Consider the following 19,099-nt stretch of genomic DNA (forward strand, 5'->3'; position numbering starts at 1 on the left):
TTTTTGACAATCCTAAATTTTTGGCCAGTGTAGTGCAATTGAATTCTGAAAAATATATCTTCTGATAAATGCAGGCTTCTGATAACAGTAAAGCTGAGAACATTTGACTTCCTCGTTTACAAGAGCATCCAGAAATGGAAGGATGACTCCATTATTTTCTTTTTCTGATATAAATTTTATTCTAGAAAAAATGTTCCATGAAATAATTGGATAAGTCATCACAAGATGCAATCCATAGTGCAACTTCCTATGTGCTTTTAATGATTACCTTGCTTTGAAAAATATCCTGAGTTCATTGCAAAGCCAGATAAATTAAGGATGTCAACTGGAATTATTCAAATGCTCTCTAGTGATTTTTCATCTGACATTAATATATTTGACTTTGTTGTGTACTCTGGATACTTTTTATGGCAAGATAATTTCAACAGTAAAGGGTGCACCATAAGTTTCTCACTTATTATCATTGTTATTCAATTATTTTGTGGAACAATTGAAAGAACAGCTCTTCACTGTACTTTATCTCCAAAATTACAACACATCTTGGATAATTACTCTCCTACCAAAGCAGGTACTATAGCCAATAAATGCCATTTTTTGGGCATTGATCAAGAGCAGAGTAGTCTGTTGATACTCTTCTTAACAAATTGGAGATTGTAGTAGTCTTTTATAAATATTTCATTGGGTGGCTTTACCATAGAACTGAACTAAGGTGGATGGAATGAAAGATGACTAGGAGTAGCAGGTTTGGCAAGGATGCAGTTTGACTGTATATTGAGCAGCTGTTGCTCGAGTTTCTGTAGATCTGGCAGAAATGGGAGACATAACAGATACTAGTTCTGCTGAACAGCTGACATGGAAATATATGTAGAGGTATTTCCATCTATAGAGAGACATAATGTGAAAACTGATCTTCTGTCATAGGGGCTGAAGTCAGTGTGTAAGAGAGGTGTCATTAATCAATCAAACCACAATTTTCTTGACAGCATCAAGAATTTTTAGAGCGGTCTTAGGTGCATCACCCCAAACATGAGATCAGTATTCCAAGGTTGGCTGGATTTGGGATTTATACACAGTAAGTAACTAGTCAGAAAAGTAACATCTTGAGCATAAAAAGAGAGAGAGAGAGAGAGACCTCAATGCTAAACCCTATTAAATGCCTTGGACATGTCAAGTGCAATGGCACATTTCTCCAAATCTTTCCATGGTGAGTCCAGAGGTGGGCAATGAAGGTCAGGAGATCTCGTGGATCTACTTTAGCAAAATCCCTATTGATGGTCACTAATCAACTGAATGTTCCCTAGGTGTTGAAGAAATTGACTGTTGATACCCTTCTCCATTACTTTGCACAAAACTGAAGCAAGAGCAATAGGTCAATAGCTTGATAGTAGGCTTTTTTTTTTTTTTAGGAGTTCGGAATGCAATTTGAGAATACACCTCAAAATTTTTTTTTCCTTTTAAATTTTTTTCCAGGCAACTTTAGAAGTCAGTAAACAAGATTTTAGTTTTTTCCTCCCTTCTATTTCTACTAAAGACAAAGTTCCTCTCTTTCTCTCCTATTTGGGTAGATTCACTGTACTGTACACATTTGAAGGTCAGAACATAGGGATTACATCCATTTTCTCTGGTCTCAGAAATCTGGTCTTATAGAACATGAAGTTATTGCTAGCGGAAGGATCCTATGGAACACGACACATTCTTCACACAAGTTCTTTCAGATTCAAGAGACTCTTCAAGCAAGGAATGCTATGAAGCATTTCACAATCCACCTAATCTAAATTGCAGTGATTGTTTAAAAATTTCAAAATTCTGATAAATGGTGACTTTGAACTCTTGCTAATAATCTAATGATTATTTGTAATATGCATATGCAGTTTTTTTTTTTTTTTTTTTTTGAATTTATTGTTATATGCATGTACTCAGCTTAGAAAGGAGTAAACAGACTCTCCTTATAGGCAAGGTGCATCGTGCCATGTAAGGAGGAATGTGATGCTCCCAAGTCCATGCAACAATGTCTGGGTGAAATAGCTGCGAGTAGAAAACTGATGGAGTTTGAAAGAGGTCTTGTGAAATGATGCCATGTTGCAGGCTTATCTGTTCAACAAATTGAGCCATCCCAAGTCAGAAGTGAGTGATACCATACTGAGATGAAAGTGCAGGAATTCAACTGCAAGTGCTATCTGCAGTGGACGACTTACTGAATGTGACGGTGGGGTGCTTTGAAGGATAATATGTAAAAACTGCCATTCATTCGTGTGTATTGACTGGAACACAAATCTGCACAAAAACATTCAGAACCGAGGCTCACAACATGGATTTCCATGATAGAACCCCAGTATGCAAGCCCTACATTGCAAAATCTCTATTGATGGTCAGTAATCAACTGAATGTTCCCTAGGTGTAGAAGAAATTGACTGTTGATACCCTTTTCCATTACTTTGCACAAAACTGAAGCAAGAGCAATAGGTCAATAGCTTGATAGTAGGTTTTTTTTTTTTTTTTTTTTTTTTTTTTTTTTTTTTTTAGGAGTTGGGAATGCAATTTGAGAATTGCATTCCCAACTCATGCAAAATGTGTAGGAGATCGAAAACAGGCAGTGATAAGTACTGCAGGGAACTATATGGCAGAGTGGATGAGAAACATTTGCATCAGCTCTCTATCCTGGGAAATCTTGATGTTGAAAGTGCATTTGAAAAGCTTAATAATAATAAGGGCCCAGGTGCAGATGGAATCCAATCAGAGTTAATTAAGGCCGCAGGAGATGAAGGGATGAAAGTATTTCATGTGATTATAAGGATAATGGGAGACAGGAGTATGACCTAGAGACTGGAAAAAGGTAGCATTCAAAGCACTAACTGCAGAAAAATGGCGATATGAAGGACTTTAAGAACTATAGAACTGTTGGGTTAATTTCACATGCAAGTAAGATTATGCTCAAGATTATTCTAAGTAGGATTGAAACTATAGTCAAGGCTGAGATGTCTAAGGAACAGGCAAGCTTCAGGAAAGGTGATCAGAGATACTGCATTCATTGAAATTATGGATATGATTTATTCTTGGAGATTTCATCTATTATAGTTTCAGACACTCTGACCATTTCCCATGCACTTCTGATTCTTCTGCCATGCAGTTTCATGTCAGGTCACTGCTTCAACTATCTTCTGTTTATTATAATCATCTGCCTTATATATCTGCATATACCTCTTCTTAAGCAAATATGTGTGTTTTGCTACTATATTAAAACTGCATGATCCCTTTTGCCTATTAGACATATGTCAGTAACTTCGTTTACAGAAAGATTCTCAGATGCCATTACCAGATCTAATTTTCTTGCACTGCGAATCTCTTCTGTAACATCTAAACTTGCTAGAGGTCTGATGGGCCTATTACTCTTTCCTTTGGTCTTTCAATAAAAGCAAGTCTTTAGCTTGCAGAGTGAGTTTCTTTTCATACTCACATTTAGCTTTCTGTATTGAGACACTGTTGCTGTTTAGGTGATTAGTGGTGCATCCTAGACTCTGCACTTGGACAAATATTAAATGTATACATTAATGAAATTGGGGATGATTTGAACGAAAACATCATACATTTGTTTGCTGATGATGATGTTAAACTGAAAAAAGACAGTAGTAAATGTAACTGGCACAGAGGATTTGAACTGACTGACATTTTGGACAGTGATAAGTTGTTTTCCAGTTCTTTTTTGCAAAGGGTACAATTATGCTTTTAGATTTAAAAAAAATCAAGTTATATATTATATTGATGTGACTACTTGAATTCAGATTTTGTTCTTGCAAGAAATTATTGAAGCTAAGGATCTGATAGTGATAGATGAGAGACAGAGAGAGGGAATTTCAGAGGACATGTAAAAGTAGACAAAATAAGTACAAAGAATATACTGTGATGATAAAAATTACACATAAGTTGGGATAGGGAAGTTATTTACTTTTTATAAAACCTTGATATGACTATACATTTACATTTGGATATGAGGACAGGGTGGAATGATTGGTAATGAAGATGTCAACAGGCCTGGAGAATGCCCACTTCTGAGGATGAAAGTTTGAGTGTTGCAAAATTCGGTTAATAGATGGAAAAGAGATGGTAGTATTATAGAAACACATAAGGAGATTTTATGGGATCGATGCAAAGTAAATTTTTCCATACCTACAGGAGGGATAATCCTAGGAAATTAAACCTGGTTAATAAGGATGTGAAAATGCACAGGTAGAACATGCCATGATGCATTGTCAGCCCATGAGTTTAAGGAGTACCATGTTGTTAGTATGGATCTCCTGTGATGAAGCCTAGGACCCCATGGAGATTTCTGAATAATACTACTATATTTTTATATATAATAAAAATCATTTGTTGATAGAGACATGTCATGTTTCTGTGAGAGCCATAATTATACTGTCAGTAACTGAGCAGTAAGATGTGCACTACTGATATTTCCAAATGTTGCATCTTTGAGTTTGGACTTAAACTGAAAAAAGGGGGGAAAATAGAACACTAATTTAGCACTGAATCTGTGCCAACATCTACTAATGACACACACGTGCATTGCATTTTAAGTATTTATAATGACAGCAACATTTAGAAATATAATTGATTTTGTTACTCTTTTAGCTTTTTTGGTGATTTTCTCAATATATATTGTAATTATATTCTGTGTCCCCCCCTTGTAACTTTCAGTGTGAAGATCAGTCTAAACTTCAGGATCCTAAAGGCTACTTAGGTCTTCCTAGTGGTCCAAAAGAAGGTGGTGGTTCAACACCTGGCAGTACGGGTAGTTCAGGCGGAACTAGTGGCAGCAGTGGTGCTGTCCCCCCATCTCCTCCACCTTTTCCAGTTCCTGTAGCTGGACAGCTTTTTCTTCGAAGTCCTAGAGAAACTGTTCAAATTGAAACACTTTTATGTTCAACAAAGTTGACCCAAAATGGTAAGTGAATTATGTTACTTAAAAGGAGAAATAGCTGTATGGTACTTGAAATGTAGGGATATAAATGCATTTCATACTTGACTTATTTTTTATTTTATGTCTCCCAACCATGAAAGGTTGTAAACCAAAGGCTGTACATCAATATCATGGACAGGCTAAGAAAATTTATTATCAATTTTTATTTTATTTTATTTATCTTTTGTATTTTCTTTAAATTTATTTTTAGATAGTCTAGAGACCAAATATGGAACTTATTCAAGCCATTTAAGGCCTCCGGTAAGTGGGATGGTGGTCTCATGTGCAATGATGAAATTCATCTTCCATCTGAAGACAATTGCAAACATTCGTACCCATGGTGGGATTCAAAGCAACAGTTGGTTGGTTGGTTGGAGAGTTGGTATGTTAACTGCTCAGCTAACCAGGTCAGCAGTTAATGGAAATGTATTGCTTTCTGTCAAACTCACACACTCTAGTGCAGGGGTTCCCAACCTTTTTGTTTCCTAGAGCACATTCTAAAATACCGATAGGGCGACGGACACTATCTAGTTTTTCAAGCAAATTTTTTGAATTCGTTTGTTAAATGAATATATACAAAGTTTACATTATAATCAAATGTTTTATTACTTAAAAGTTTGCATTATATAAAAATTTAAACATATATATATGTAAGTTAGTGTGATCTTTGGCATTGCATTTCATTGGCCAGTGCTTCATAATTAGGAGAATATGATGATATTCCAGTTTAAGAACTGGAATATCATCATATTCTCTTCGAATGCCCGTCTACTTTACATTGTATGCATTTAATACTCATCATGTGTCATTAACGCATGCGTCATATAGCATGCCATGAATTGTTGCGTGATTATTTCAAACTATACGGCACACGGTTGAACTGCGGCGGGCACACACAAATTGGTTGATGGGTGCCATGGTGCCCGTGGGCATAGGGTTGGGAATCCCTGCTCTAGTGAATGAAATGTATTACATTTTCATGTTTTTTCAACTCAATATTTTGTAGGCATTGCTGTATAATGTTGATTAAACAACTCTGAAGTTAATTTCTCATGCTACTTTTTTGAGGTTTCCCTCCAGTATTATTTCTTGTATTCTGTGTCTAACATCTGCTCACAACTTACTATTTACATGAAAATAAATTAAAGATGCCAAGAAATTATATTCTCGGTTTCATCCTTTGTCCAAGTGTATGCAAACAAAGTTTGCACTTGAAGTCACTTCATGACTGGGTTACTTGTATATAGAGGCTAAGGACTTCACATCAGTGGCCTTAGTATCCCATAGTGCAAAACACATATCCTTATGGACATGTATAATGGTATACATTATGAAAAGCCACTACCCAGACCAGAAGGTTTGACACCAAGGTTTGAAGTAATGCAAAAGTCATAATTCTATATTCAAATAGCCAAAAGGTATGTCACCTTATTACTAAAATACTCTGGATTAGAGATAGATGTTGAAAGTTGTTTCACTTGGTTAAAATATAAATTAAAGATGCCAAGAAATTATAGTCTCAGTTTCATCCTTCATCCAAGTGTATGCAAACAAAGTTTGTGCATGATGTCACTTCATGACTGGGTTACTTGGATATAGAGGCTAATGACCATATCAATTGCCTTAGTATCCAATAATTCAATGCACATATCCTTATGGGTATGTATAATACTATTTTGACTTTTATTGAAGTCTCATCAGTGGGAGCCAGACCCAGAAGGGTCGAAACTGGTCTGGGCAATGGCCCTTCCTATAATGCATAGCATTATACATGCCTGTAAGGATATGTGTGTTGCATTATGGTGATACTAAAGCAGTTAATGAGGTCATTAGCCTCTATATACACCCCTGTCCAAAAAGAAACAGAACTTTTGATAGAAAATAAAATACACAGGCCAATTATAATTATTAAAATCATTTATTTCAATCAATATACTCTCCCTCAGCTTCGATACAGCATTCGGCACAGTCAATTAATTTGTTAAATGAGTTTTTTATATTGGTTTTTGGGATACTGTTGAGGATTGTGGTTACTGCCGCTTGAACATTTTCAGTGGTGTCATATTGCTTTCCTTTCATCAGAAAATGAAGTTGGGGGAAGAGAAAGAAGTCACAGGGTGCTAAATCAGGTGAATACGGCTAGGATCCAACACACAACTTGGTTTTTGCTCAAAAACTGTCTCACAATGTTCGAACGAATGGGATGGTGCATTATCATGCACAAGTGACCAGCTGCCTGCATCATGATATTCATGCTGTACGCGATGAATTCTTGCTATCGATTGCATCAAAACTTCGAGATAAAACTCGCCTTTGACCGTTTGGCCAGGTGGAATGAATTCTTTATGGATAATGCCCTTGGAATCATATAAACAAATCAGCATTGTCTTTACTTTTGACTTCTCCAAGCAACTTTTTATCAGATGCCCCCTCTTCTGGTGATTTCCATTCAGCACTTTGTTTCGGGCTCATACTCAAAACACCATGTTTCTTCAACAGTAGTGATCGTTTCAAGGAAGTTTGAGTCCTTACAGGTGGTTTTAATGAGGTCCTTGCAGTGTTCAATTCGATACATCTTTTGGTCGTCGATCAACTTGTGGGGAACAAATCACGAATTCAATTTACAAAGGCCCAAACTCTCAGTCAAAATGTTGTGCACAGCTGATTTTGGAATCCCCAATTCAACCTCAGTCAATCTCACAGACGATTTCGGGTTTTTCTTTGATGAAATTGCACACTTTTTGGATGTTAACTTTGCTCAGTTCAGTTTTTGGATGGCCTGGCTTTTCGTCGTCCTCAAGTATTTCACGATCACTTTGAAATCGCTTAAACCACTCGTAAACTTGAGTACAGCATAAGCATTCATCACCATATGCTTTTTGAAGCATTTGATGCGTTTCGGTAAAACTTTTACCAAGATTAACACAAAATTCAATCACAGCTCTCTATTTGAAACTCATTTTCCGACTGTTCGTCAAAACACACTGTCACTCTTGGCACAATAACTCTGCTTCTAATGAAACAAATGTCATAAACAGTTGACACAACACTAATGAAGGTTGCTGCTTTCGACAACAAAAAGATACAACAGGTGGCACCACTAGTTTCTTCTATTTTCGAAAAGTTCGGTTTCTTTTTGGACAGAGGATGTACATATAACCCAGCCATGAAGTGACTTCATGCACAAACTTTGTTTGCTTGCACTTGGATAAAGGATGAAACTGAGAATATAATTTCTGGTAGCTGTATAGAATATTCAGTTACCACTCTGAGTACCACACCTAACTGTCCTCTTGTGATTTATCCTTTCTATTTTTTTTTAGCCAGTATTGTGATTAAAGTGAATTTGTGAAGTGCAGTTTGGTGTAGTTGCTCATTTGTTGTTACATAATGTGCAGACCGCTTTCTGTTACATGTCTGTCTTGTAAGTAGGCTCATTTTGCTATGTGTGTGTTGAGGCAACATTAAAATCTATGAAACAAGCACTCACTTTTCTGGTTAAAAATGCACATGAGTTGTACTTCATATGTAAAGTGGAAGATCAGGACTAAACTTAGGCTCCCCATCTATACTGTTACAGTAGATGTATATGGTATTTAAACAGCTGATTAAAGGGTGCATGTTCATTACTACAATTTTCTTTCCCAGTGTTATGGGACGGACCTAGAGACTGTGTAAGTGATTACTCTTTTGTGTAATAAACATCTGTTTTTATTATGACGTTGATAAATATAAAATATTCAAATTTACTATGAGGTGTGCCTTGTGATATTTTGTTGACAGTTTGTAAACCACTTGAGACGTGAGTTGCAGATAAAGATAACCATACTGCTGTACTTAAGTCCAGTATTCTAACAGATAAGCTTAGGTATTGATGGTTATTCATGACTTATTTTTCACGGTATTAACAACACCACACACACTTTTATCACCTTTGTGATAAAAGTGTGTGTGTGGTGTTGTGAATAATAAGTCATGAACATCCAGTATTGTGCTCTTTTCAAACTAGTTCCATTTTTATTTCTCATTTATAACCCCTAATCTAATATACTCCAGCCAAGTTGAATGATCTTGTGAGAGATCTGAATCTCATTATAATCTCATCTTAATATAAACTGAAATCATCAGGTCTAAACCAATGAATACCATCTGGTATTTTGACAAAAAATCAGAAAGGTTTTCCATCAAACATAACCATTTTTTCAAGTAGTTAAGGAGGCTGCCAAAATGTGGTTATCCTATGCCATTAAAAAATCTCACATTTACAGACCCTTGGTTATGACTCACATTACATTATAGAATGACAATACCAACTAGCTTACTCCTGCTTTTAATCTGTTCATTGCTTATTTTAATTTTCATGTGTTGTATTCTTTCATTACTTAATGTAAGATGTCTCTAGTTTTTTAATTTTTGTAATATGACCATATTGTAATGAAGTATACCTTTCAACACACAAAACTAGTAGTTTTTTTTTTAATTTATTATTATTATAATTATTTGACATCTCCAGGGGAGTCCAAAGACTCATCAAGGAAGGGCACCTGCTCCACAGCTCTGTCTCCACCACTCAATCCACCAACGCCATCTACCACTGACCACCACCACCACTAGTTTTTCCACAGACAATCACAAACATCCATGCTCACAGCAGGATTCAAACCCACAGCCTTTTGATTGGAGAGCAGATATGCTAACCACTTGGCCAGCCAGGCCAGCAATGAAGTACTTTATGTTATTTCATGTCATGTGGTTATTATATCAAATTCAATGAATGTTTCAGCCATTTCATTATCTGTAGAGTTTCAGAAAATAAGGGAATGCATCGCATTGCAGTGGGATATACAAAGGATGCTAGTGACATTATGTCAGTTTTGAAGATTGCTTTCTGACCAAATTTGGGACAGGCAAAGGCTTGAATGTGTCAACTGCTGATGTTTTGCCATTAATTTCTCAGCACGTTTTCACTTTTTGTATTTGTTTTGGTGATTGTCATTGATTTGACCTCGTTTGATTTGGAGGATGTATTCTTAGTTGGCTGGTGACATGGAATGTCATAGTATTGGTGTTGTTTGTTACTATTTCTGTTTCTTTTGGTATTCTTTTGTTTAGGTAAATATTGGGAATAAATGGCCTTACAGTTCTTGAAATGGTACCTAATTTTCATGTGCATAGTATATTACACGAGATTTGTTGCATTTGGTGAAATGGATCACATTAAAAAAAAAAAAGTACTGGCTGGGTGATATCTTGGTTTAAAGCTTATTATCACATATATATAAACAGGGAGTTATTTGCAGTTGGTGGTTCTCCTCCCATAGAAATGCTGATTGATGAATAGTACATGATTTAAGTCATGTGCTATTCATGCAGTGGCAATTGCACCATCATTAAATTTAATTATTCCTTATAGTTGTTTTGGTGATTGTCATAATTCCAGTGCTCCTATTTCTCATGTTTTCTAAATTTACAAGCCTGTATAAAAGCATCAGATGCCATGTTGTGCCTTTCATTTGAAAAAAAAAAAAGTATTTGCAAAATGTCTTGAAATACAAGCATAATTTTTTTTCAATACATTTTCTAACTTATGTGTATCTAAATTTGTATGTAACTGTATAAAGTCCATGACAGCTAACAATGTTTTACATGTCTTTGCTTAATAACTAATATCTGAAAATTAAATGCATAATCCCCACGTTCTTCTTCTCCCTACACAAAAATAATAATTCCTTTATTAATATGAATGATATTATAAATACATCCATGTTTTTTAACCAAATTGCTGGTCTGGTTGGCCAAGCAGTTAGCATACCTGGTTTTCAACCAACAGCTCATGAATTTGAATCCCACCGTGAGTGTGAATGTTTGTAAAAGTCTACTCTGGATAAGCTTGCCATAGTTCCTTGAGGAAGTCTGTGGCTATGAGTGGTACAAACTACTTTAAAGACACAAACTTGTAAATGAGCTCATATATTCACATTTTATTAGTGTTTACATCAGGTTTTGCTGGCCTCACTGCTATTTCAGACTGTTAGTCTTCATTAAAGACCAAGCAGAAACCTTCACAGGAAAAAAAACCCTGTATTCAATACCATAGTAATATTATGTCAGAATGGGCTCTTGGCAGAGTTTATGTAGTGCAAGCTCCTATCCCAAAGATTACATCTGCATAAGCTCTCTCATAAATATGAAACGTTTTTAGTTTTATTTGCATTCGGCTACAAAATATAGATGTATTTATAATATTCTCAATGTCAATATCTTAAATAAACCAAATTGAAGCCTTCTAGGCTCTATGGTATGTTAAATAATTTTTTTTATAAGTAATTTCAGTTGGGAAAAAAAGTTAAATAGTGCCTTTGTATTATTACTTAATTATTTCAGGAGACCTATTAAATTTACTGAAATGGAAAGCACATCCTGATCGCATTCAAGAAACATTGCATAAAGTCATGAAACTCAATGGCGAGGAAATTGTAAAGGTAAAAAATAAAAAAATAAATTTTTAAAAAATTCGAACTTATGTATCTTTATAATTTTTTAAAATCAAAAGGAAATCTTTTGTAATTTAGGTGACAGTTTATAGATTATACCATTGTCCTAAGATTGTGCTACATGTTGTTGGATTTTGGCTGGGACTTTTTAGCAGTTTGCTGTAATAAGAAACTGCTAAGGTCCCAACCAAAATCCGACACCATGGATGACAAGGGATAGTCTTTATAATCTTATTTTATTATGTAAATGGATTAATAACTAAAAGTGTAGAAACTTTCAGTGAAAGTGTAGAAACTGGGGTGCTTAAAGGTCAAAGCTGTATAACTGAGAGGAGACCTCCACATAGCCTTTAAAGGAATGCGGAGAACCGACCAGGGCTTCGGACCTAATGTCCAATCCTCACCTTCTCGTGGTGCACCCTGTTGGGTATCTACTTGGATACTGAACGGACGAGGATGGGCTGGCAATTTGGGATTTAGCCGACCAAATTGTATTCTTATTGGTTAAACCAAAATATAGAATGATGGTACAACATGACAAAATTTCATGCTGGCTGGGGCGTCGCCCGTTTAAACAAGGCCCCCGTTGTTTTCGCCAGGGAACCAGGGCGAACAGCGAAAAGTCAGCTACTGGAACAAATCTGAAAATAAACCCCAACTCAACATCACCAGAGTTAAAGATCGGTATTATCAACGTAAGAAGCCTGAATGGCAAAGAAATGGAGCTAGCTGAGGAATTAGATAAGTACCAGATCGACATAATAGGGGTGACTGAAACAAAAAAGACCAAAACTGGTGAGATCTTTCTGAGCAATAAATACAAAATATTATATTCAGGCAATGACAATCAAGGAAAAGAAGGAGTAACCATAGTATTCAACAGAAAATACGAGGCTAATCTTCTTGAATGGCAGTCAGTCTCAAGTAGAGTAATGTGGGCAAATATGAGAATGGGGAACTGGACAATGAGACTAATTTGTGCCTATGGTCCCACAGAAGGTTCTACTAAGGTAGAAGTGGAGGAATTTTTTGAGGCTTTAGAAAAAGCAACTGACACAATGAAAAAGGAAAAGTTGGTCCTTGTTGGGGATCTAAATAGTAGAGTAGGAAATGATTGTGAGACATACAAAAATATTTTGGGAAAATTTGGAAAAAAGAGCAAAGCTAATAATAATGGCAAATATCTGTTGGATTTCTGCTCAGGACATGGACTGGTTATTACTAACACCATGTTCCAACATAAAAATGTGCACAAATTCACATGGAGAGAAGAGGCAAGGAATAATCTCATTGACTATGTTATTGTTGATAGTGATGTTTTCTCCCTGGTGCAGGACACCAGAGTGTACAGAGGATTTGAAATTGGAAGTGATCATTATTTGGTCTTGAGCAGGATAAAATTGAATTTCATATTGAAAAGAATAACATGTAAGAAAGTTTTAAAGCGAATAAAAGTTGAGCAGCTCTCAGATGTGAACTGTAGACTAAAATACACAAAGATTATTGAAGAAAAATTGAAAGAGTTTGAGAACAGGAATCAAACTCTGAAGAAAACATTGATTGATTCTGCCAGAGAGGCATGTGGTGAGGTTATATGTAAGGATAAAAAAATCAGAACTATCTGGTGGACACAGGAAGTTAAAGAGGTAGTGAAGGAAAAGAAGAAAGCATACCAAAAGTTCCTGTCAAATAAGCCAGCTTGTGCTCTTAGAGAATATAGAGACAAATGCAAGAATGCTAAACACTGTGTAAAACTAGCTAAACAAAAGTCATGGGAGGACTTTGGCAAGAATATAGAAAATAAATATCAAGAAGGTGGCAAAATATTCTGGAGGTTGTTGAAGAAGCTTAAGAATGGAGGAAAGAGTGCTGTAAAAGGAATTAGAGATGATAAAGGTGACATGAAAACGGGAGAAAAAGATATCCTTGAAGTATGGAGTAATTACTTTGAAAAACTGCTAAATGAAACAAGCAGTGATGACAGCAAAGTGGTAAAAAACACTGACCAGCATGCAGTCAGGAATACATATCCAAACTAGAAGTAGAACATTTTTCAAAGCATCTTAAAGCCTATACATAATTTGACGTTTAGAATTTAAGGATGCTATGGGGATATAAACACAACTTCACACTATACCCCACTGTTATTCATATTTATGGATCATAGTGGCATTATATCCTGATATAAAATTTTGAGGTATTAAACTCATCTTTAGTTTATGCAAATGATGCTGTACTCCCTTCTAAATTAAAATACAAGTCCTTGAACTACATCAAATAACTGTAACAAATCTGATATTAAATTCAGCAATAAGAAACACAAATCATGAAAATGTGCAGGGCACTGAAAACATTAACTGCATTCACAATGGAAAACTAATAGAATGATCAAAATATTTCAGTTATTCAGGCACAAATATTAATGAAGATGGTAAATTTGAATATATAAATAGAATAAATAAGGCTATTGTTGTGGAGTGCCAATTGAGCAACACAGTGTTTAAACTGATTTTAATTAATGAATCTGAAAGTCAGTTTAGGAATATAACATTTGAGAGACTACATGCAATGAGAGTTCTGAGAATATTTAGAGTAGTTAATAGATAGCATCAGTGGAAGATTATATGAAAAGTGAAGCTGTTATAAACAGCTTGACATCATTACCAGTTTGGCATTTGTATGACATACATAATTTCTGTATAATTATAATTTGCTTTATTTTTAAAGTTTGTTTTCATTTCTTTGGATAAAAAACAATCATTGTTAAAGTATAAACTGTCCTGTTGTTGACCTTTATTTAACATTACTGCAAATTTCATTCTTGGGAACATAATCCCTATTTTTTAACAGGAAGTCTGTGTAAAAGAAATTCTGTGAAAAAAATAAATAGATAAAATAATTATTATAATACAGCTATATTGCCTGCTTCAGTTAGATAAAATAATTTTTTTTTAAATTGTTTTGTTTGTTTGTTTCTTTCTGTGAAATGAATATAAGTAGGTAAAACTCTAATAACAGCATCCTTTACTACAGTTTTACCTCCTTATACTCATTTCACAAAAAAAAAAAAAAAAAAAAAGTTTTTTTCTTATTTATGTTTATAATAAATAAGAAAAAAAAATCTTAAAAATACATAAATGCTTATAGGTAATAATTTGTTTCTCATTCCTCTTTTGTGTATCTTTTCAACTCTTTTTGAAGAATGAATATTCATCACTAGCATTCCATTTTTCAGTGTATTGTTGCTCTATTTAATAATAATAGAACCATTCAACCAACTCATTACTTACTTACTGCACCCAAGGTTTCAGGATGGAAGACCTGAAAATAAAGGACATACATTTTAAGCAATATGGGGTTAAAGATATGGTTGCAACAGGTGCTGAATTTGTTGCTTTGATTGAGTCAGTATGCCCAAATATAATCTTTATAAGTGAAACGTGGTTGTCTGAGGATGTGATGTTGGGAATAGAAATGGAAGGTGAAAAGAGGGGGGGGGGGCTACTGTTAACATGTTCATTGCCAAACACGCGATATCGTGCAATGCGAGTTCTCACCAAACGGCCGATCATGCGTTATCGCGTGGACGTCGTTAACTAAATAAAAAAATTAAAAAAAGTTGGCCACCACATGAAATCCCAATTTTCAGCTTGGCAATGAACGATATCACGCGATCACGCGATGCGAGTTCTCACCAAACGGCTGATCATGCGTTATCGCGTGGACGTCACTAACTAAATAAAAAAATTTAAAAAATTTGGCCACCACACGAAATTCCAATTTTCAGCTTGGCAATGAAAGTGTTGATGAATGCAGAGCAATTCTGTCAACAAGGTATGGAAATTGATAGTATATGTGCAGATTTTGTATCTGTGTGGTGTGAAGTTGAAATTGACAGGCTGGTATATCTGATAGGATGCTGTTATAAGGCCAGGAAATGTAGAGAATAGTGATTGGGAAATAATTAAACAAATTGGTTTGGCACATAAAGAGGTGATCTTGATGGAAGATAGAATATAGAATGAAAGAAGGAGATAGTGTATGGGAACAAGGAGAGTGGGTTTGTTGAAGGATATAGTGGAATTATTGAATGATCACTTTCAGTATATATCTATCATGCTGGTATAAATGATGCAATGCAATATGTAGAAGGGAGGTAGGTATTACTAGAATTGGAAGTGAAAGAATTAGAGGTAGGCATTGATTAGGTTACATATTAATAAGCTTGCAGGAATGAATGACTTATCATCATGTATTTTTAAGGAATGCGCACAACAGTTAACTCATTGTGCTAATTGTTGTGCATATGTTGTACACAACAATTAAATGAAATTCTCGAAGTAGATAAGGTTTCGAGAATGGAAAGAAGATAAAATAGTGCTACTCCACAAGTATGGTTCTATAAACATCAAATTACACATTAACCATGGTAATTAACTTTAATGAAAGTATAGATATTTTGTACTGAAAATAACAGTACATCATCAGTGTGTAGAAACAAGCAAATCAAAGAACAGGAATACAAGGTAAATGCAACAATCAGTTTACCAATTAAAAATGGTTGCCATGAACTAGCAATTAATATATTAATAATAACATTAAAACTATTTTGGATGTTTACATAAAATGAGAATCTCATTTTATGTGGTTCTAAGAAAGATAGATAATCGTTCCAGTTCAGGTTTGACCAATGTAAAAGGGCTTCTCAACTTTCTTTGAAATTTTCTAGTATCTTAGAAGAACAATTTTGAAGAAGTATAACCTTATTTCCACATATCTTCCTATCAGCAAAATTTCTTATCTGTCACTATCTACAGTAGACAAACTATCACCTATATCATTAGCTGTGTTTACCAGATTCCTTGTGAATATAATTTGATATACTTTGGGCAGGCCAGCTGTTCTGTGGAAAAAGAATTAATGAACATCAATATTACATTGAATACATGAAACCTCAAAAGTCTTGTCTGGCACAGTATAGTATTGACACTAAACACAGTATCTGGTGAGATGAAGTTTGTCTTCTCCATAGAAGCAGTTTTAAATATGAATGTTTTTTCAAAGAAAGTTGCAAAGCCCTTTTACATTGGCCTAACCTGAATTGGAACAATTTTCTCTCTTCCCAAAAGTTTGGGCGATTCTCATTTTATGTAAATATCAAAAAAAAATAATTTAATTAGTAAGCCAATTGTTGTATGTACCTTGTATTCCTGTTATTTGATTTGCTTGTTTCTAAACAGTGATGTATTGCTATTTTCAATATGAAATATTGTACTTTCATTAAAGTTAATTACCGTGGTTAATGTGTAATTAGTTGTTTATAGTTATGCCACAGGTACCTTCAAAGATAAGTGTGGTTCTAGGACAGAAGTTTCCAATTATAGACCAGTCTGTATAACTACGATTGTAGTCAAACTGTTGGAGAGATTGGTTAGGAATAGATTAGGTTGAGGGACAGAATATACTTTATGATGATCAACATAGATTTGTAAAGAGTAAGTCTTGTTTTAGCAATTTACTTGTATTTTAGATGAGTATGTGTACCACAGACAAGACAACTCAGGCCTAACTTTCCACTTCTCTCACACTAATCACAATATTGAATGGGGCATGAACTCTATGCCTTATGAAGAAGACAACTTCAGTGACCGCAACATCAAAGAGGATATAATGATTATCCACTCACAAGGCACACTCAACATAAAAACCAAGGAGTGATATTTGGAAGTCACCTATTAGATCTTTCTGCATGTTAGATTTTAACTTTTCTGCCAACTATCATACCTACTGAACAATGACTGACCAATGACAACTTCCATGCTCCACGTGTTTCTCGTTTTTTTTTACTTTTGTGTAATAGTTCCTACATGTTCATACATAGTTATTTAATGGCTCATTTTTACTGCTTATTATATATTTTTTTCTTCCTAATCCAGAAGAAGCTACTAGCACATGTGGCAAAACTAGTCAGTTTAATCATCTATATTATCACGACCTATTAAACGCAGTGTTAGTTATCATTTGTTACTTGCATTTTATGATAGGTAACAAATGTGATAGATAAGGCAGAATTACATACAGTGATATTCTTGGACTTTGCAAAAGCATTTAATAGATTATCACATGCTAAGTTGGTTTACAAGCAGCAGAGGATGGGAATAGATAGTATATTGGTTAGTTGGATTCATGATTGGTTCTTTGAATGATACCAGCAAGTGTGTATGATAGAGCAGTATCTCAAAAAAATCCTGGAGTATGCCAGTAGCATGCTCCAGGATTCTGTTCTTAAAATCGTGCTGTTTAACTTGTTTGTAAATATGTCATATGGATTTGGTGATCTTCATTTGTTTGCTTATAAGAATTATTAGTAGCACTACTGATCTCAATTCCCTTCAGGAAAATTTGAATAGACTTTTGACTTGGGAAAGGGAGTGGAGTTGTAATTTTAATATTAATAAATGCAAGGTGTTGCATTTGGAGTGCAGAAATATAAGGCTGTGTATTATATTGATGTCAATGCACTTCAGGAAGTGGATGAGATCTGAGAGTGCTGGTTTACAGTAGACTGAAATTTAGACTGCATATTGCAAATGTTGCAAAGACTGCACATCGTTGTGCTGCTACGATAAGAAGTACACTAACACATAGGGATAAGGAGGTGATTATGCCACTGTATAAAGCACTGGTCAGACCACTTTTGAACTACTGTGCTCAGATTTGGTCAACTGATTTTCAATGTGATGTGGAAACATTTGAGAAGGTATAGAAACAAGTGACTACAACAATATCAGGACTCTGCAATATTGACTATGTAGAGAGAGAGAGAGGTTGATGGAAAGTGGATTGCAGTCCGGTGGACAAGAAGAAATGAGGATATGATAGAGACATTTAAGTTAGTGAGGGGATTTTATTGGATTAATCCAGAGGGGATTAAAAAAGAGCAGAAGACAAGGGAGGAAGAACCAGAGGCTATCCCTGGAAGTGGTGAAGAGGAGGTGTGAGGTAGTGTTTCTGCATGCAGAATTGTGTGTTTGAATGGAATGCATTACCGGAATATGTTGTTAATACAGGGAGTATTATGGAATTTAAGATTTAGTATGATAAATATGTTATCAGTTGAATGAACTTTCCATAGTGAGTCTACCAACTTTGTGGAGGGTATAATCATAATCATAGTAATAATGCTGATACACCCCATTAGAATTTAAAGTTAATCTAGTTCTTTAATTTATAACTTTGTTTTGTTGTAAAGACTATTCAAATATTTCTCTAATTTCTAGGCTTCTAGATTTATTTTAGTGAGTGGGATGGTTTGAATTTTTCATCTTTTAATGCATCCCTAATTTGAGGTGCAACAAATATAACTTCCTTACATTTGTCTTCTGAAATATTTAGAAAATCTTATAGTTTGCTACAGGAAAATTTTTTCTGATTTTGTCCAAAGCCTTAACATAATTTTCCATCATCATCATCATCAAATTCCTGCCATGTACCCTCAAGGGGTGTATAGGATATGATAGTACTACATGAAAAAAATTACATCATTACTAACTTCCTATCTACAATTTTTCTCCAGATTAGTCCGTCAAGACTCCAACATTATCAGATCTTATATTTCTATCATCTAAGGCACTTTGTACCGTATCAATCC

The 19,099-nt window shown here is 34.9% G+C and overlaps 1 protein-coding gene across 2 annotated transcripts in view; it reads left to right on the forward strand.

The window, feature by feature from the left end:
* The window catches only part of spg (dedicator of cytokinesis spg), an 869,351-nt gene that overhangs the window by 335,831 nt on the left and 514,421 nt on the right, over window positions 1-19,099 (forward strand). For both annotated transcript variants that reach the window (XM_090390789.1, XM_090390790.1), the window contains 2 exons: window positions 4,693-4,939; window positions 11,339-11,436. In XM_090390789.1, the coding sequence (XP_090246915.1) occupies window positions 4,693-4,939; window positions 11,339-11,436 (345 nt within the window). The remainder of the gene's footprint in view (window positions 1-4,692; window positions 4,940-11,338; window positions 11,437-19,099) is intronic.

The sequence above is a fragment of the Typopeltis vanoorti genome, chromosome 3 (genome assembly GCF_054136105.1).
Source record: "Typopeltis vanoorti isolate ZY-2024b chromosome 3, IOZ_Tvanoo_1.0, whole genome shotgun sequence".
Lineage (NCBI taxonomy): Eukaryota > Metazoa > Arthropoda > Arachnida > Uropygi > Thelyphonidae > Typopeltis > Typopeltis vanoorti.